Source organism: Haemaphysalis longicornis, unplaced genomic scaffold (genome assembly GCF_048455015.1).
Source record: "Haemaphysalis longicornis isolate Haplotype H1 unplaced genomic scaffold, Haemaphysalis longicornis Haplotype H1 scaffold_7, whole genome shotgun sequence".
NCBI lineage: Eukaryota > Metazoa > Arthropoda > Arachnida > Ixodida > Ixodidae > Haemaphysalis > Haemaphysalis longicornis.
In genome coordinates this window covers 177,968,640-177,989,549 of record NW_027526422.1, presented here as the reverse complement: position 1 = coordinate 177,989,549, position 20,910 = coordinate 177,968,640, and the positions used below count along the sequence as shown (strand labels likewise).

The 20,910-nt window shown below is 51.0% G+C and overlaps 1 protein-coding gene across 1 annotated transcript in view; it reads right to left on the bottom strand.

Annotated features, from left to right (window-relative positions):
- Positions 1 to 18,501, bottom strand: part of LOC144147275 (somatomedin-B and thrombospondin type-1 domain-containing protein-like) — a 29,478-nt gene extending 10,977 nt beyond the window's left edge. Inside the window, exons 1-2 of the mRNA XM_077679371.1 lie at positions 17,960 to 18,501; positions 1,959 to 2,153 (exon numbers count right to left, since the gene is read on the bottom strand). Coding sequence (XP_077535497.1) covers positions 1,959 to 2,153; positions 17,960 to 18,269 — 505 coding nt within the window. The 5' untranslated portion in view covers positions 18,270 to 18,501. The remainder of the gene's footprint in view (positions 1 to 1,958; positions 2,154 to 17,959) is intronic.
- Positions 18,502 to 20,910: the final 2,409 nt, after the last annotated feature.

The following is a 20,910-nucleotide window of genomic DNA, read 5'->3' as shown; positions in this document are numbered from 1 at the left end:
CTTTCAATATTTGATCGAGAGAAGAGGCCCGTGCCCACGATGGCAGATTTGGTGACGAGCCACGCACGCCTCAAAGCGGCAGAAGCTGCCGCATTCGCGGGGTTCTCGACCGGGCTGAAGAACCTTCGGCCGTATATATAGAAACAGCTGTAGCAGCCTCGCGGACGATCGGGTCCTCCCCGTCGTCTCGTAGAGACGAGCGGGAGAGGAGTTTGTTGAATGTTCGCGGCCGTTGGCGTTTGGCGCGAAGGTCAAGACACGCGGGGAGGCTCCGCGATCAAGGCGCGCATTCTGTTTTCACTTCCGGTCTCGTCCACGCCCTCTGCCCCGCTGTTATTCGCGCCGTCGTAAGGGAGGATATCCTATTTATTTTATGCGCACACATGTACGCTTTTGCTGTGCGTGGCGGGGTGGTCTCACTGCATCGCGATATCACGCAGAGTACCCCACGCTCATGTTTTCTCGTTTTGTTGCTTTGCGCGCATTGACAAGGCCACCCGCGCGGCCACCAGACGCATTGAACGTGCCCTCGCACTCACTTCCAGTCAACGCTGTGGCCTGCATAGTACGTTGAGAGCGTTCAGCAATCAACCATGAGGTCAACTGGGCCAGAAAGTGGAGCTCCCTAACTGCTTAGTTAATCTCGCGTTCACGTGAGTCTTCGGGACGTTCCTGATTAAGAGAATGAATAGTGAAGGCTACTTATATTTTCGGCCAGAAGGGGGGGGGGGGGGGGGGAGGGGAGGGTGCGGACGCGAAGGGCAGGAAAAGTTTCAGAGAACTACGGACCCTTCGAAAAAATATATATGCAGGTGTTACGACTGCTATGGTGGGAACAGGCGTCAAAGCCAGAATTGTTTTTCTCGAGACATATCGCGCCTTAATTGATGCCGCAAAATTTCATCGAAACCGAAGTTTAACCGTAATATTAGAGTGGTATTTGTATTGAAGTACAAGTCGGCCTATAAATTCTTGCAAGACTGTATCTACTGCTTAGGGGGAAAAGTAACGCTCCGCCTGCAAGGACGACGGTTAAGGGGTGAAGATTATAGGAGGTTTTTAATAACTTTCCTTGTGAATCAGACGTTTTAATAGGCGTTTCGCTTAATATCTGTAAAGTTTGTTCGCTTTTTCTGTTGTTCCGAGTGTTCTTTAATTAGTACGAAGGTTTACTCCTGGACTGGACATGTTAAAGAAAGGATCAGTACCCCTGCACCAGAAGAAAGTACGGTGAGCCAAGACAAAAACACCAACACTGTGAAAGCCGAACCGCCTGCACAGGAGGCTTATCGGGCAGCCACGACAAGTTCGTGTAACTGATCATTGCGGAGTTAGATCCCTTGGAAGCCTTCCTATTTGGACGCTGTTCAGAAATAGTCAGTTTTATTGCATCAAAACTGTTTTTACATGATGTTACACACAATCAGGCCCCATAATCTGTAAAGCAGTTGGCGGGCATTGCACGCCGAACATTCTTCGATGCACCTCAACCTAACATCATATTGATTTGGAGCTCCACGGAGCAAAACAACGTACCTACCCCGCGCCCGGCACAGGACGCTACCCCATACATCAAGTTCGTTAATCAAATTGTGGCACTGTTTACTTTTAGCTGATAAAACAGAGTAGCGGCAGTGGGGTTACCACACGAGTGACGGCAGTGTAAGAGATGGAGACACAGACAACTACAGGCATGGCGTCTGCGTGCCCCGCCAGCCCTCCTCAATGGGCGGTCGCACTGCCGCAGTCACTTCGGGAAAGTTTATTTAGGCTTAAATGTTTTAAAAAATAGATACGCAAGCGAAGTAGCCACGTAGGCGCGTGCAGTCAGTGTTCCCATACGCAGCTTGGTATAAAGTCGCAAGCTCCGTGTGCGGCGCCCGTTCTGAACCCAGCATATCACAAAATTTCTGAGCCCCCTGCGCGGACTCCTTCTTTTGAGGCAGTGAAAGGCGTACCTCTGTGAATTTTGTCCTGCGGTTTGCTGTTGCAGCGGTGCCCGTAGCAGCCTCGCCTCTGGCGCAGCTCTCCGCAGGGCAGGCCCCCGTTGCGAGGCTCTTCCAGAACCGTGCGCTCGCGCCCCATGCCGCCGGGACCGCAGTCGGTGTCGCACTCGGACCACGGGCCCCATTCGGACATGTGACAGTCCATTACTGCGAGAGAGAGAGGGCACACAGTGAAAAAACAAACCTCCCTTTCCTGAACAAAAAACGTAAAACACGCGAAGCTTGACGGTAAAGACGCAATGCATTGACAACCGAGGCTGAGCTTCATACAGCGCACGTTGCAGGCATCTGTTTATTGTTGCTGCTATTTATAAACCCGTGTTCTTTATTTTAAGTTTCATTTATAATTTTAATTTCGAATTTATTGTAAATATTTATTGTTGCTACTATTGATATAGCCCTTTTTGTTTCACCTTTTTTACGAACACGTGCGCGTGCCTCCCCAACTGCCTGCTCTTGGGCCGAACGGGTGATCCGTGGCGTACCCATAGCACCACGAACGCGAATTCACGTCCTCCTTATCATCATCATCATCAGTAGACCTCCCTGAGGTGGGCTTTACTGTATGGCCTTTTGAACGTGCAGGCACTGCAGCCATCATCGTGTATCTATACCTCGAAGCCCCAGTGTTTGTGACTTTGTTTCTGTGTGCACCCTTTTGCTGTAGTTCAAAATACTTTAAATGAGCCCCGCGGCCGAAATTTGCGCCAGATAATAAAACGTTATCATGAAAAAAGGCAAACGCCTCTTTATAAGCCAAAAATCCACAACCCTCCATCTCGTAGAAGATGCACCGGGGTCACGCATCGGGCCCTCACTGCGCCGCATCACGACTGTTCTTCCAAAATTGTCGAACTTCGCACACCTTTGGACTTCCATTGTCTTTTGTTGGAAATTTGGATCGATCATGTAGTACCACAGCGCAAGCAATGGAGGCAACGACGAAATATGGAAGGACGAACAGCGTTTTCACCGTCACCTTTTGCGCCCTTGTCTCAATTGCTCGCGCTGTGGTACAACGTGCGTAACCGTCGTCCCCATAGTCATGGGGGGCGCTGCGAGCGCGCGCAGCGAGCGGACGCATGGCACATCGGCTCCGTCAATTTCTGACAGGAGCCAAGGACCATTCGACCGGACCCTTTCAATACTGCGTCCTCCGGACCCAGCAAGTTACCCGGACCACGAAGACATCTCCTTTTGTCAAGGTGGGCCAACTTCACATCAAATTCGAGCGACGGTTCCCCCCCCCCCCTATGGCGCCAACGCATAGCCTCACGGCTAGGCCGACGCCTGGCCACGGAGAAACCACCGCTCCTGTAAACACGGCTGTCTCTCCCTCTCAACGCGGCTACGACCCCGAGGAAATGGCATGGTCGACCATCTCGCTCGCCGGGGAAGACGTTTCGGCGGCGGCGGAGCCCCTCCGCAACGAAAATTTGTTCCGGCTCGTGGAGAGACGCTCTCAACGACGGAAAGACAAAATGGCGGCGGCCACTGCCCAAGATGCTCCCGCCAAGCAGCTATCAAAGCAGCAAGCTCCTGCCTCGCGCAGGGAAAAGGAGCCAGCCAAACCAGCATGGAAACCCAAGCCTCTTCCGAAATTTCACCCAGACGACTTTGTGGTTGTCTTAAAGCCACGAAGCGCCGTGGAACTCGGAGCCATTTTCCAACCTGGTGAGCTTGGTCTCTCTCTGCGCACTTACCTCGGCGCGCAGTTAGCTGCAGACTTTAGCTTTGTGCTCTCCCGAGAGCAAAACCTTATTCTCGCAAGCACCCAGAACGCCTACGTGGCCGACCGCATTCTTGGGGACTTCGTGATCAACTCTGCGAAAGGAGATGTGCCCCTCCGTGGCCACCTCAAACAAGGCGACGAAGAGGTTAGCTATGGCGTCGTCTCCATAGCTAATCATGAGACTTCAGAAACACTGAAGGGTAGTATCCAATGGAGGCAGGGTACTATCCTTGATATTCGAAAATTCGGAACGTCCAACAGGGCCCGACTCACCTTCGCCGGGAAGGTGAAGCCACGGACTGTGTTATACAATTCAGAGATAATCACTGTCCGACCCTACCTCCGGACCATCCCGGCCTGCGGCTTGTGTGGCACCGTGGGACACAGGGCGGACACATGCCCCAACCCAAACCAAGATCGTTGTGGTCTGTGTGGCCAACACGCGCCTTTTGTGGAGGGGATGCGGGCCCCTCATGAGTGCAACGCAAAGTGTGCGGTGTGTGGTGGCGGCCACGCCACAAACTCAAGAGACTGTGCGGCGAAATACCGCACGCTCACCAAACTGGACGCCCGGAAAGGCAAAAACAAGAACCCAGCGGGGAAGCCGGCGAAACGTCAGCCGGCACACATCACTGGCAGCAGCGGTGACTCACCACGGCGCAGTGACGTCAACTCGACGCGGGCGGCACCCAGCGGGCGTGCCGAAAAGCAAGGAGCAGCGGCACCACCACCGCCCCCACACGGCGGCCAAGGGAACCCAAGCCGCTCCCAGCAGCAGCAAACCGAAAGGCAAAGCCCTGGTAACTCCTGGGCAGACATAGTCAAGCATGGCAAGGAGGGCAGCACGAGCACGGGTGCCTCCACCTCTCCTCCCTCCTCCCCCTCCCGCTCAGCGGCTGACTCTGAGCTCCTCAACCTAGTGGCATCTCTCAAGGCACAAAACGAGATGCTTTTAGCCAAAATTGAAGCTATTGAAAATCAATCTACTCCGCCTCCACAGTCTTCCCCGCATGCAGAAGTCATGGAGAGCGAGGCGGCGGCGCCGGCGACTCTGGAATCTTCCATTAACGCCCTTGAGACCCGCCTTGAAACCAAATTTGCAGACATGATGAGCGAGTTGGGAAGTCAACTCTTGTCTAAGATCACTAAACAATTTCATGCCCAGATTAACGCTCAAGTAGCGGAGGCTCTTCCCAACATGCTTGCCCGGGCTGCGCGCAAAGGTAACCTGAAGGATGTATCTGGCCGCCCAAGCAAATTTTCTCGTCGTTTGATCATTCTAGATGACGAAGAGGACAGTAGCTCCCTTTCTGGGACGGAGGTACAAGCCAGTGAGCTGGCTCCGGAGCTACAGCCCACTCAGTCGTAATTCTCAAAATCGAAAATGGCGGGACAACCTCCATATAGGCAATCCCTCAAATCTAAATTGACCTCCCCCACCCTAATAACCCAATGGAACTGTCGGGGGCTCCGGTCCCGTACTAAGCGGGCCGAACTCCGAATGTACATTTCAACTTTTGAGCAATTGCCCGCCGTGGTAGCCCTTCAGGAGCCAGGAAAGGATGCCAGGTTAACAAATTATACGACGTTCCAACAGGACCCCTCATCTTGTCTGTGCGTTCATAAGAACTATACTGCCACCATGGTCAACCTCGACCTACAACTTGAGTACTCATACGTAATGGTGACTCTCCTCCCCATCCGCAAATCAGATCCACCGTTACATATCCTTAACGTGTACTGTACTCCAAAACTGCGTAATATTTCATTCTCGGACCTCTTTAGCCGCGCGCTTAGAGCTGCTGGTAAGGACCCTCTTCTGATTGTGGGTGACTTCAACGCCCCCAGTCGGGTTTGGGGATACCATCGTGAAGAGAAGCGTGGACGCAAACTGTCGGAACTTGCGTCGACGCTGGGCCTCACTCTTCACACCGATCCAGTCCACCCAACTCGGATAGGAAACTCTGTGACACGAGATACGTGTCCAGATTTGACATTTACCCGCAACATTCAGTATGCAGAGTGGATCAACACCGAGGAAAACCTCGGTAGCGATCACTGCATTTTGAACATAACAATCCGAACGAAACCATTGGCAAAATCAATATCGCAGGCCCGGCTACCAGATTGGCCGAAATTTAGGCTTAATTACAACAACGCAACACCAATACTCGAGCGAGGCTACGACAAGTGGTCCCAAGACCTGGTTAGTAACCTTCACTCCACTGAAACCAAAATTCAGCTCTCAGAGGCGGTCTCGGACGTGGACAACCACCTCCTCCACATCTGGGAAGCGCGGAATCGCCTTGTTCGTCGATGGCGCCGACAAAAGCGTAACCGCAAACTTAAAGCTCGAATCGCCGAGCTCACCCAGACGGCGGCCGAATATGCGGCCCAACTCGCGGACGCCAACTGGGTGAATAGATGCAACACGGCAGCGCGCCAGATGTCCGGCAAAAATACTTGGCGGCTATTTCGCGCGCTCATAGACCCAACGCAGACCCGCACCGAAACTCAAAAACATCTACAAAGGGCAATTCATAGCTTCCAGGGCAATACAACTCAGCTGGCGCACAGGTTAAGGGACCAATACTTGTGCTCCACACAGGACACCCGCGGATCGGCGTACTCCTATGCAGGTTCGGAGAACGTTGAGCTGGATCGACCGTTCGAGCTTTTCGAGCTGCGGAAGGCCCTGGCTAAAATGAAACGTGGCACCGCTCCGGGTCGGGACAAAATTACTGTCAAAATGCTAGCTAACCTTCCTGACCCGGCATATGAATCACTATTAGCTTACATCAACTCAGTTTGGTCAGGGGAAGCGCCACTCCCCATAGAATGGAAGACCGCCCTGGTCACATTTATCCCAAAAGCTGGCAAAGCCGTGAGCACGGACAGCCTTCGCCCCATTTCTCTCACATCATGTGTGGGCAAACTGATGGAGACCATGGTACGGGATCGGTTGTCGGGGTTCATGGAGAACCAATCTATTTTTGCAGAAACGATGCACGGGTTCCGCCCACACGGATCCGCGCAGGACATTCTGCTTCAACTTAATCGGGATATCCTAGACCCCGTCGAATGCCCCCACAACGAAGGTTGTACTCGCCTTGGACTTAAAGGGGGCATTTGATAATGTAACTCATGAGGCAATTCTAACACACTTATCACAAACCGGATGTGGCTTGAGAGCGTTCGAATACATTCGGCAGTTCTTAACCGATAGACAATCTTACATCCGTATACAGGATAAGGAACACGGCCCTTTCCCGTTAGGAACTAGAGGCACACCACAAGGTGCAGTGCTGTCTCCTCTATTATTCAACCTGGCCATGATGCACCTGCCGGCTCGGCTGGCTGATGTTCCCGGCATACAACATGCGTTGTATGCTGACGACATCACCATCTGGGCCACGCAGGGCTCACTAGGAGACATTGAGGCGAGCCTGCAGCAAGCCGCGCGCATAGTCGAACGCTATGCCCGCCAGTGCGGCCTCCAATGCTCTCCCTCCAAATCAGAATTCGTGCACATACGCCCCTCGCCAAAGTGCACGGCCAAAATCGAACTCTCGCTGGAGACAGGACCAATCCCTGAACAGAAAGAAGTCCGGGTACTGGGGCTTTTTATTAATCAAAACAGACGGTCAGACACTACACTGACCAAACTCCGTAAGGTGGGAGACCAGGTAGGCCGCATGGTCCGCCGGGTCTCAAACAAACGCGGAGGGCTACGGTGCAAGGATGCCTTGCGGCTGGCACATGCATTTGTAACCAGTAGAATCTTATATTCTACTCCATACCTCCACCTACGGAAGCAAGACGAGGATGCACTTGAAGTCATCCTCCGCAAAATTGTAAAGCGGGCCCTCGACCTCCCCGTGAACACCTCAAACCAGCGCCTTCTGGGCCTGGGCATGGTGAACACGTTTCGTGAGCTCCGGGAAGCCCACCTCGCAAATCAGTACACTCGTCTCTCAAATACGGTAGCGGGTCGCCGCCTATTAGCCCGCTTACACATCCAACACACCACCATCACGGAAGATCGCGTTCAACTCCCATTCGAGTGGAGATGCGCCCTCCATGTGCGCCCTCTTCCAAGCAACATGACTAAAGAAGACCATAATGGCCGGCGCCTGGCGCGGGCGGAAGCCCTGGCCCGCCAATATGGATCGAAAACCGGCGTGTTTTACGTGGACGCCTCCGGCCCACACCATGGGGGATGGTATACAGCTGCTGTCGTCCACGAGAACCGAATAGTTAACGGGCTTACTTTCCGAGCCCGGAACATAACACACGCGGAGGAAGTCGCCATTGCACTGGCAGCTCGCCACCCCACATCGCAAACTATCATCTCCGACTCACGAGGGGCCTGTCGGAACATAGAAAACGGCTGTGTGGCGTACCTAGCGTACCGACTGTTGAAACATACCGACTATCAAGGGAACCCCGCAACCCGCCGTATAGTCTGGGCTCCTGCTCACATGGGACTAGAAGGGAATGAGGCAGCCGACGCCGCCGCCCGCGCGCTCTCTTACCGGGCATTCCCACTCGACTCCACCGAACAGGGAGACCTCGAATTCAATCCGGTATATTCCTTCCGAGAAATCATTCAGCATTATCAATCCGGCCACAGCCTTTATCCACGCCCGTGTAAAGGCTTAAGTAAAGCGGAGGAGCGGCTTCTACTCCGACTTTACACAAACACCATGCTGTGCCCGGCAGCTCTCAAACACTTCGATCCCGCCTTTTCCGGCAGTTGCACGCACTGTGGGGAGAAGTCTTCGGACACCTACCACATGGTGTGGGCCTGCCCCTCCAATCCTGCCATACCCCCTATCCCTAACCCAACACGGGAGGACTGGGAGGCGACCCTGCTTGCATGCTCTGACCTTCAGGCCCAAAAGGCCCTGGTCGGACGGGCCCAGGCAGCGGCCGACGCCAATGGGGTTCCGTACTAGAGACCTCCACCTAGTATTTGTAAGGGTCGCCCCCTTAAGGAGCGGTCCCTGCATACCTCTCATGTATTTTCATTAACATACATAATAAATGTTTTTACCACCACCACCCCCCCATAGTCATACCGCGCTCCTCACAAGCCGGTTGATGAGCCGCCGATGACAGCGATAAAACCGAAATGTTCACCAGGAGATGTACACCATCCTCTGCATAACAGAGAGCAACGGGTAATCACTCCTCTCACATGTCTAAGGAGCCTGTCAGGAGCGAGATTGCGCTGTCATTCATGGACAGTCTCGGGGGAGTAGGAAATAAGGTATAGATTATTCCCTTTGGGTAGGCAGAGGGCTAGTGATGCTCGTCATCATAAAGAGTAATACGCGTTCCTGCCAGGGACGCACAAAAAAAGCTGGGCAAAGTAATGTTGAAAGGACTTCGTGCGGACAGATTTTTCACTGCGGCCAGCTATACACTGGCGTAGCCAGGAGGCATTTCGGTGTTAGAACACCCCCACAAACTTTATTAGCGGTGCATTCCCCCTTCTGTTGCCTCCGGATTTAGGCCGTTTTTTTCGTCGGCGCTGTTCTCACGCCGCATCAGTATATTATTATGTAAAAAATAAAGCAGAAAATTAGATGAGACAATGACAATGCAATGATGTTTGCCCGCAGGCTGTCTTTCCTCTTAAGTGTTTTTTTTTTTATTTTGCCGACCGCGTATAATACCCCCGAAAAATATTTCTGGCTACGCAGCTGCACCCATAAGTCTTTTTTCTGTGAAAATATACGAGAGCAGTTTACCTCTCGCCCAGGCAGAAAAGAGACCGCCGGCTGATTCAAGACGCGCATGCACACCATTTGCACTGGTACTGTGCCGCTGAAAAAAGCCAGTGCGTACTCCTGAAACCAGCAAACAAGTTAGCAGGAAGAGTTTGAAAACGCCATTTTTTTTTCGCGACTCCCCCTGGTAAAGCAGCTATGCATTGTGGTTCCGAGTCTGGGTCAGTTTTAAGGTGAGTGCCATTGTGCCAGAAACCGGCGTTGTTCTCGATACGAAGCTGCTACTTGGCGGCGACTGCAAACGAGCACCTACCGCCATCCCGGCCGTCTCCACCTGATCTTCAACCCCGAGGACCCTTTGGGCAGTGCTCACCGCCTCCTGCTTGCTCGTTATACAACCAACACACTTCAGATTTGGTACTCTTCCTCAGCCTTTCCGTCGAGCAGCAAAGAGCTTCCCTAGCCAACCCCGACAAGGGTACCCAGCTCAACGTGCTCACCTGAGTTACAACAGCAAGTCGAAGCCAGCCAAAGCATGCCGGAATAAGGCTGCCTTTCCGCGGCTGAGGCCGTAACATCAGTATCTCCTCGATAAATAAGGATTTCGTTGCTTTGTCTCCCTTTTTTCGTCCAGAACAGAAAATGGCCGAAGATGTGAAAAGTAAATAAACAGCGCATTTGAGTTGGTATGGCAATTGAAACCGGGTCTCCTACTGCAGCAGGAAATTGCTGTCTACGAAACAGGAGTTAGCATTGCGCATGCTTTGCTAATAACACATCAGGTGACCGAAGAACGTCACGGCATGTCAGTACGGCAGGTGCATGCCAACCGCGCATTTTTTTTTGGAGGAGTTGTGGCGTCAGTTTCCCTGCAGTAATTTGAGCCAATTGACGAAGATATGAAAGCGAAAGACAGACCCAAATGCGGTGTACATACAGTAAAAGCTCGGTAATACGAACTCCAAGAACCACGTCATTCTTGCTCATGCTGCCGTCACAACGGAAGGCAGGCTTAGAGACCAGGCACTATGGAAACCTGCAACGCCAGTCGCACTTGGCCAGTCGCACGTACTTGGCCAGTCGCACACAGGAGTATGCGCACCGTGTAGAAAACTCCACCTTAGCAAAACACACACCAGGCGCTTGATTCCGAGGAGTAGGAGGATGAGGTACCCTTAATTGTGGCAGGAAGACTCTACGTCAAGTGGGGGAAGTGGGTGTAGAAGGGGGGGGGGGTTATTGATTGTAGCTTGGGACATATTAAAGGCAGGCAGTTTGACCCAAAACAGGTGGGCTCCTTGAGAAGGCTGGAGAGGCCGCGTGGGGTGAGGACAACAGGCTCACGACTCTAAAATGCTCGCACTAGACCGCTTTTGAGAGAAAAATGTGCGATTGAAGCCAGCACGGAGGGTTCCAATGTGCGAGGGTCAATGTATAAAGAGGATGTATTTGGAGAAGGCTTGAAGGTCCTGTAACACGCGAATTTCGGACAGTGCCAAATTATGTGCTGGAGATTGGCGGGCGTGGGGGAGGCGCAGAAGGGACATCGAGGCGGCAGAGATGGGGCGTACCATTTACGGAAGGTCTCTGGGGTAAGGCTAGCATTGGCAAAATATCTGTTTATGAAAACGTCAGCTGATCTTCGGAGTGAGGGTAGATCGGATAAGAAGCCGGTTGGAGTAAGGGCCTTGATCGCGGCTTTTTTTCCTTTTGGTGACGTAGAAGCGGTGTCGCTGGTGGTATGCCTTAGTAGGTGGAAGAGCCAAGTCGGGTAGCAGCGGAGCACTAGAGGTTATACACTCCCGTACAGCCGAGTGGGCTGCCTGGTTCCCCGGTGATGACTCCTTGTGTCCAGGTGACCAGTCGATGTGAACATGAATGCCGCTTGATTTCAGGATGGAGATCTGATGAAGTATTTTGTTGGCGACGGTATTGTTTGATGTGGGACTTTTTAGAATCTGTAGGGCTACGAAAGAGTCCGTCAGGATGCGTATCTGGGAAGGCACGGAGGAGTGAAAACCAAACATGAGGTATTATAAGGCTTGAATGATAGCATAAAGTTCCGCTTCCAGGATGGTAGCACATGGAATATTAAGGGATCCTGTGCCGTGGGTGGAAGGGAGGTCAGGTGAAGCCCAAGCGGTGCTAACTAGCGGAGAAGCAATGCTCGCGTCAGTGTAAATGTCGATTTTGTGGGGCATTTTAATGTTTCGGAGAGCATCGATGCGGGCAGCATGGACGGGGCGGGCGTTACGCGGGATTGGATGGGTAGTCGCAGAGTCCGTGACAGAAGCGAGGCTCGAGGTGGCCCAAGGAGGTTGGATGTCGTGGGGTGCTAGTGGTTTGAGATTGTCCCAGGCGACGACGGAGACACCTTGATGAGTTAATGTGCGCTTATAAAGGGATTGATTTACTTGCTCTTAATTATATTTTACAAAGGGGTAAGAGCAACTGCAGCTTACATTGGACCTCATTAAAATGTTTTCTTTCTTTCTCTCTCTCTCTCTCTCTCTCTCTCTCTCTCTCTTTCTCTCTCTCTTGCACCTTTCCAGATAAGTATGTTTCGGTAGCCCGCTCATGGTGCGAAGGGTGGCTCTGTGCAGAAGTTGCAGCGTTCTCATGGCCGTTTTGTTGAGGTCGTACGACTGGGCTACATAAGGTATGGTACCAATGGCGACAGCGTGTGCTAAAGTTTGGGATGCCTTCTGTCTTGCTCCACCAAATTTGTTCGAGAGGCGATGTATGGCATGTTGAACTGTTTTCCATTCAGCTTGCAACTGTTGGAGCAATATTAACGAGCTATTTTTGTGTACGATTGGGATTTCGAGTTATCGTATCGGTTGAAAACTAGCGGTTATGGGAGTACCAGAGAAAAGAAGAGTTCGAAGATTATAGTGCGGAGGGGGGGTGTGGCCAAATACGGGTGAGAATTTCTGGGTGGGGGGGGGGGGGGCTAATTCGAGACCAAGAGGGGGAGCATTCCAGGCTATCTGCGGTGGCTTGGAGCTCGGTTTGCATATCTTCGGGGCATGAAAAGTCCGCTGATATAGTCTATATGGTTACATCGTCTGCATATATTGTGAATTGTGCAGCAGAGTCACGTTCGAGATTTCCAGCTACCCTCACCAATGCCAGGTTAAATAGGATTGGGGAAAGTATGGATCCGTGAGGTACCCTGCAGTCAAGGTAGTAAGTGCGACGAGCCCAGCCTGTGTGAGACCCTTGAAGTCGTATTGGCCGAGCGAGTGCAAGCAACTGCTGCATTCTGTTTCCAACAACAGCTCTGAAAACGCCCTCCCGCGCATGACAAGGGTTGGGTGGAGCTAACGGCACCTAAATTGTCAATCGCGGAACATCCTACGATATTTAGAAGAACCGCGAGTGCAAAATACAATTTTGGTTTATTTGTCTGAATAATCGTGGTTCCAGTCTTAACGCAAACGATCAACGATCAATTAACCTAGATAAGTACGAGCGAAAAATATTGCAGTTGTGACGATGCACCAGTCACTTTTCGGGTCACCCATTATGAAGTCACAGGTGATTCTTTGCGTGACTGACGGCCGCCAATCAAAACCGCAGCCAAGAAACGTGATTTTGCGATTGAAGCTGTGTGTCTAGTTCTGTTTTGTCGTACATCATTTTAACAAAATCGTGCAGTTTGTTAGCTCTGCTTCCAGCATTTTTCTAAATACATACGTACTAACGTTATAGACTCGGACATTTGAAATATTTGCAACAGTTTTCATCCTTTTTCTATGCGTATGAATCATTCGGGGCCCGAGTCGATCCGAGAGAATTACCCAAGACTAGTTCTCTAGAATACAACGTTTTAATTCCTACATATGGTCATTTCAAATATAATGGGGCACCATTCAAGATCCTGTCGCTTACACACACTGCAGCTAATGCAACTCGGAGGTCCCCGCACTCCGTCCGCTCTGCCTGTGCACGACCCGATGTCAGCGCATTCGAGCAATGCTGCCTCAGCGGTAAAAAGCAAGGAACGAGGTCATCAGCCGCTGAACCCTTCCGTCACAGGGGAGAGCTAAGACAAAATAAGCATCGAACGACGCGGTTTTCTTTTACTCTGCAACGCAACTGGAACCGTGCCAGACACGCGATCTCTGCGTCTCGCGTGCCGTGGACCCACGTGCACGAGTCGCCCCGGCCCGCTACAAACCAGCCGTTTCACAAAGGAGGCCCGTTATGTGGAGAGACGCCGCAGACGGATAAGGATAAAAAGAGAAGGGCGCAGTTCCTGGCCTTGGGGGCATCCGACTCCAGTCAGTGAACTTTGCCCCGGGTGGCGGGCGCTGCCGTCTCAGCAATGCACCGCATGCTCCCAGCTGGCTCGACACCACGGCGTCTAATGACGTCGACGACACGGCCTGATGAATAGGCGAGATTTGAGTCTTATTTTAGCTTTTTTTTTCATCTTCTCACCGCCGCTCGCTTGTTCCAACTTTTCAGAGGCGATGAACCAAATATTTCGACATTGTTTTTGACGATGGAGCGTTGATGTTGTCAAAGGAAAGGGCACCGCAATTTCGTGCGCGCGTCCCTTTGCGCCAAGTCAGCGAATTTAAAAGGGGAAGTGGGAGCTCATCTTTGCTATGGGTGGCATCTGCTCACAGCGCACGCCTCGTCGTTTCACCTGTCATTTCACTTCGCCAAAGGTGCAGTTTACTGCACATCAGAGCATTCAAAGTCGGTGAACTTGTCACAATTGTTCTTGTGCGCAACACGTCTGAACATAGGCTCCGCATGAAGCTGTCGTCACCAAATGAGCAGGATTTCAAACATCGCTCGTCCACTCCCGAGGAATTGTCCGCTCAGCCAGTCATCTCGAACTTGAGTCGACAAACTTGCAAATATCATTCGATGCCTACACCGCAAGTAACCTCATTCAGACATTGATGGTGCCATACTACACCCCCCCCCCCCCCTCCGGTAACAAAACAGCGCTGTTTTACGGAATGCCTTAAGGGGCAATTATTTAGCTTTGAATGTGTCTACTGACAGCGCTTAACAGTGACTCTGTCTGACTAGTCATTGAACGGAAGAGTTTTGACGAGTTGGGTAAAAATTACGTCAGGCTGCTCCCTTGTAAAATGGAGCAGTCAGTTTTGATTTTAATTCAACCGGCCAAACCGCTTCCGCTCACTGACTGCAGCCACAGTCACTGTTAATTTCTGACAGTGATCCTGCCACTGGGAAGAAGCAGTGTGGCCAGTCCGGTAAAACTCAAGACCGACTACCCATGCGCGTCGGCCGCCCAGATGAAACTCTATTTAGACCGTTAACCTTGCGGCACGCTGTTTTGTCACATGCTGTTTTGATGCTTCGCGGTTTTGTTTGGAGTGCTGTTTTGACGCTGTGACGTATTTTCGGTGCTGCTTTGTCAAGGCACCTCCTCCCCCCCAGTCTGTTTCGTGAAATTTCGTTGAACACAGTAATATGGCCAGCACTAGATTCTGCGTCAGAGTTACTTCATTAGCAACACTTCCATAGACAATTGAAGGCTTTATGATAACTGAACAGCCGCCTTGACGGCACGCGCTGCGGGATGCCGCATATGAGCTCAAATGTCTGCATTTTAGAAGCAATACAACTTTTCAAGGCTGTCTAACTTCTATCCTCGGCGTACATTAATTATGAACAAAATATGTGCTTTATGTGTAACTAGTTCAATTTTCGGCTCTAACCCATTACTTCCCCATACGCGCATCGTAAAGTCATCTATACAGATGGCTTAAAAGAATCCTCTCTGAGCGTTTGGCAGGAACAGAAATATTTACAGCCGCAAAATTATGCTGGCCTGAAAACGCAACCAACAAAACAAAAACGAGTTCAACATAAAAAGCCCGAGAGCATCCAGCACCGTACCAATAGCGAAACCATCACAGCAAAATCGTAATACCAACAAAATTCCCTTTCTATTCGTTCACGCACTCAGAACTGTTGATGGGAAGTTGATTTGCTCTTGGCCCTATTGAAGAAAATGGCGGAGGCGTAGCTACAGATATCAGAGCAAAATTAATTAGTAGGCAAGCTCACAACTGCATGCTAGAAGCGTCCCAGTGGTGCTGTGTATACTTATAAATTAAAATAGCTATCAGTTGGAACACGACTAAAGCGACGATGTGCTTTAAATTCCAGGCTAAACAAGATATAAAGCCATAAACATAAAGGCGTGTACCCACGTGAGTCCTCGTAGTTTTGTTTTGACTACAGATTTCCAGTATTGTAAATAAGAAACCAATTCCCCCTAATTACAGGGTGCTGCCAAGAGGTTACTCATCATCATCATCATCCCCCATCATCGTCCTCTCTCATCGATCTCCAATTATACCGGTACCGTGCTGAATGAAGCCAATATATCCCCACAAACTTCTTGATTTATCTGCCAACCTACCTTTCTGCCGCCCCCTGCCACGCTTGCCTTCTCTACGGATTCACTCTACCCTTAATGACCAACGGTTATCTTGCCTTCGGAATACATGCCCCGCCTATGCCCATTTCTTCTTCTTAATTTCTGCTAATATGGCCTCAACGCACGTTAAGAATACGCGTCAAGGATACGCGTCAAGGATACTACTACGTGAACACAATTCTACCGCGGCTTGTGCGCTCGCAACTGCGTTTTCTATCTAAAGCACTGACGCGTTGTGCACGCTTGGTGTCTGGCTATTTATTATCGAGACGCGTTTGATCTCGGCATAATAATCTAACTACTTCTGCTGATGAACTTCTTTCTGCTTATTGCAAGGCGAGACGCTGCTCAAATGTAGAGCGAAACCAGATTCCTGTTTTTTTATGTGTGTGTGTGTGTCTTGAAACTGTATACAAAGAAACACATCAGCTGAAACAAAGAAGAAATATCTAAGTGTGGCGATAACAAATAGGTTTCGTGACTCAGTGAATAATGCGTAGCGCAGTCGCTCCCAAAAAACGTTCGTTCGACCCCTGCCACGGCGGCCGTTTTGTCAATCAACCAAAACACAAGAACGCTTGTACGTCGAGATTTGTGCGCGTGTTATAGGATCCACGTGGGGTGTGAATTAATCTCTTCCGCTGCACTGCGGCTCCCGTCGTAGCCCACGTGTGTTTTTGGCGAGCGAATCTTCGAAAACTTGAAAGAATTGTAGGCACTTAGATGCGCATAACGTTAAAATGACCATTATTTCCTAATGAAGATGTCTGTGCGACTCCTCTTTCTTAGCTCTTACCTGGGGGATCTTGTTTCTTTGTTCCGTCATGTCTAGTTAATAAAGTCGTCGTTAAGGTACGGAGACTGCTTTGTCCAGGGACGTTTCCGCCGTTGGCGATTTTGCCGTAATGTATTCTCTTTCTCTCCCCCCAGCGCTGACCACGTCGTAACAAATGCACACGCAAGGGCCGCACGCAGAGCGGACACGAAATTTATCTGCGTGTCGAACAAGGAATCGCGTGAAGCTAACCAAATGCACTTTTTTAGGGCCAATAAAGGATGAATTTATGAACAATTGGAACGCCTTGATGACACGCACACGTAGCGGAGGTAAAATTTTAGAAGAAAACGCAATGAACGTTAAGTAAACGCTGTCAATTCCTTGGCGTGCACATAAGAGAAAGGCGAGCAGGATGAAGTACATTTTTTTTTTGTCACCGTACTAGAGAGGTTGAAAGAGTATTCCTTAGATTGCGCTTTGTCGTTATCTTTGCACAGGAGCTACAAGTTATTTGACACTTAACTCGCAGAGGAACTGAGCAACACGCTTGTCCAGTAAAGAAACTGGCAGTGCTAGCCGTAGGGAAGAATCCAAGGAGAAGGTGCTTAGTGTATAGTTTGGCCTCAATATATACGAAGCCGAATGGGCGACTCATATATTGATAGACGGATATGGGACGTGATTACGACTTCAGGGCAGTGGCAGCTGCGACCGATCAGTTGCCCTATGTTAGGCTTTGAATACGACTATAGCGCCGTCGTGTGTGTCTTCTCTTCTGTGTCCCGTTTAATGCGCTACTTCCGATGAATCAAAACCAACTAGCTCAGCTTTCAGTTTTACTGAATACGAAAAAAAAAAAACGCGAAGGTGGCGTGCGGCGCTCGTTTGGGTCAGTGGGTCGAATTTGTAGAACCACGTTTAGTATGAATGAAAAATCAACCTGGCGGTTGCTTTCTGATTGCTCATTGCAAAACCTGTGGCTCATTTGTCTCTATTTGCCCCGGTTGGCAATTACCGCCTTTGGATGTATTGGTTGTTCATAAAATTATACCCGTCTCGCAAAAGATCCTCGGGACAGTTGTGGCTATCACAAATTTAAAGTGGCCGTTAGTAGAGTCAATGAACGTGCTCCTGAAAGAATGCTTCGTTCCCGCAAAATAAGTTTACGACCTGAGACCCAACTGTGCTAAACTAACAGCCCACATGAGTGCGGCCGCAGAGCAAACCAGCCCGCACTATTGGAAAAAGCCATCCTTTGGGGCGGCCGCTCACCGCCGCAGGATTCCTTGAAGTCGTCGCAGCAGTCTCCCAGGCGCAGGCAGGCGTGGTCGCAGTAGCAGGACTGCTCGTCGCGCTCCTCGACCACGGCGTTGGGCCCCCCGCCGACTCCGGGCAGCATGGCCTTGCGCACCACGCACGCCGCGTCTCGGCCCGGGCAGCAGAGGCCAGCCGCGCGGCACGAGCCGTCGGCGTGCCGGCGCGGCGGCGCGGAGTTCTCGGTGGCCGCGTGCGAGCCCTGCCCGCACGCCAGCCAGGCGACCGCCGCGAGGAGTGCCCAGTGGAAGCCCAGTCGCCGTGCCATGCTGCCGATGCGCTGCTACCGTCGCGTGCTACCCCGGCTTCTGGTCCCGTCGGACGCGCGTGTGGTCGTCGAGCTGGGCCGCCGACCGGGGACGACGCCGCCCCTCCCTTTCCGCTCTCGGAGGAGAGAGTGGAAGGAGGGGGGTGCTTGGACCCCCCGTCGTTGCCACACGCCTTGCGGCACGCTGCTTTCGCTTTGCACACAGCTGGTCGGGGAAGGAGGAGGCTGGCCGCGGGGGAGCTTCCGAAGAGGGGGCGTGTGTGTGCCCAAGATGGTTCGAGTGCGTGCGTGCGTGCGTGCGTGCGTGAGTGTGTCCATGCGCCGCGGGAGCGCTCGTAAGACGAGGCCATTAGCGGCTGCGGGACGGCGACCCTGCGCTTCGTGGATTCTGGCGAAACGGCGTCACGTCAGGGCCTCCCGCTCCCCCGCTTACTGACACCATGACTTCCAAGTTCGCGAGGGGTATTCTAAAATTTAAGGTAAATAAAAAAAGTCATTCGATTGACTGGCATAACTACAAACAAATAGCTGCCGACGTAACAGACCTTTCCCGAGTAAATCTGTAACCGCGCTAGCGTTCATAGTTCAGCGGCATCAATTCGCCGGGGGCCGTTATCCTCAGCGTAACTGTTATTGCGGCGATACACCGTGAAGCTGCAGAGGGAAATGTGGTTGACAAAGGTCAAATCAGGAAGGACTAAATAAGTGACACTAGTCAGAACTAAAAATCTTCGCCAGAGCACACAACCCCCCTTTCCCCTGTGGCCAACACCCTCCAACATCCTCCGCCGCCCGTCGTGCGCGCTTCTTTTTTACACGGCCTCGCTGCCCGGTCTCTCCGATTTTTCCCAGAAGTACTGGCATTTTGCTGTGCCACCGTACGCTGTAGCAAACCCGCACATTCTTCTCTTGAGGGCTTGGCGATCAAACAACACTAAAGGCTGAGTGACTTTGCCACTGTGGGACCCTTCAAAGGTGTTTTTGCTTTTGTTCGACTGCGAAGGATCCTTTGCTCGTTCATACACACAAAAAAATTAAAGCTGGCGTTTCTCTTTCTTGCTCCCGTTTTATTATTGCATGACACAAAAGGGCGCACCTCACGTTTTTAACAACTATCTATACCAAATCATTCAAGGAAGGGACAGGGCGCTGTCTAATGGCGCAACCAAAACTCGCGACATCTTCAGCACGGCAGCTCACTTCTGGACAGGTCGCGTAGCTGACAGTAATATCAGACATTAGCCACAGCTTTCCGCACATAAATAGACACAGATAGGAACAACTGTAGCTCTCGCGCACCCCCAGAGATAAATGTTGTACCGTATTCCTGCAGGAATGATAATCATTTGGCGAATATTGAAACCGCAACAGTTCTTACCACCAATTGTAGTATAAGAACACGCACACATTGCTTAAAAGCCACAATGAACGCTTTAAAAAAGTCTGTGCTCAGCAGAAGTCCGCGCACACATTTATTTTACATGATGGTAAACATTTGACAGAAATTTGTGTGACGTACGCAAACAGAACAGAGAACGCAGCGCCGCCACTGAGCACTGCAAATCGGCCGATCACAAAATTGTCTTCGCCGTAGTGGCCATCCTGGAGAAGGAGACGAACTAGAAGGAGAGGCCTTTGCTTGAGTTGTGGCATATCCGGCGAACTCCTTAAAGGAGCCATGAAGAGAAAATACAACTTCGTGTAATTGGAAAGAACTAGGATTCAGTATCTCACTCAGCTCCATTACAGCCACAAAAGATGTTTTTTAACGAAAAAAAAAGCAAGAAGTATTTAAAAACTTTCAAATTTTGCGCCAGAGTGACGTGTTATGAGCAAGAATGACGCCATACGGGCCAACGATAAAACATAATTTTCAGTGCGTTAACTGCACATTAGCATTCAAGTAATGCTGTCAAATGGAACTAGAGGCCCCATTACAGACGTCCAGTCATGTGTCGTCGCGACAGGTCAGTTAGGCGGCCGCCAATCGCGCAAACAAGGTTCCGTGACGTCATAGAAAAGTTGCGGGAAATTGGCTGGGGGGTCGCGACTGCTTAACACGTTTTCTTTAATATCTCCGTTATTTGTTCGAAGATTGCGATGATATTGGTATCATCGTTATCGGGACTAAGCAGTCTTTCTAATAAACCCAACTTATATTCTGTCTTCATGGCTCCTTTAAGCCCTAACCACATGGACGCGAAATCACGCGTCGCGCGAGCGTCGGCGTCGTTCGGCGGCACCGCGCGGACACGGAGACGACCAGTAACCACATGAGACCGACGAAGCCACGCGTCAGCCGCTGCGTCGACGTGCCCTTGTGGACACGATTGTATGAATTCTGCTATCGTTTTAACGTTATTTTTGATCGGTTATGAGCAGGTATTTTCGATTGTTTAAACGGAGTAACCAGGACCGTAGATTTGCTATAAAATGTGCACTTTCCTTACTTTATTCAATCCTACAAACGCTCGCGGGCCGATTTTGAAATGCTGCGAAATGTATTTGAAGTTATCACCGCCAAATCCGATCGAAATAAGAGATTGACTGCAACACAGATTGAAGGCGGGCCAGTTGGTACATAACTAACTTATAAAACAGCGCTATAAACAGGACTACAGAAAGGGCACACGGACAGGGC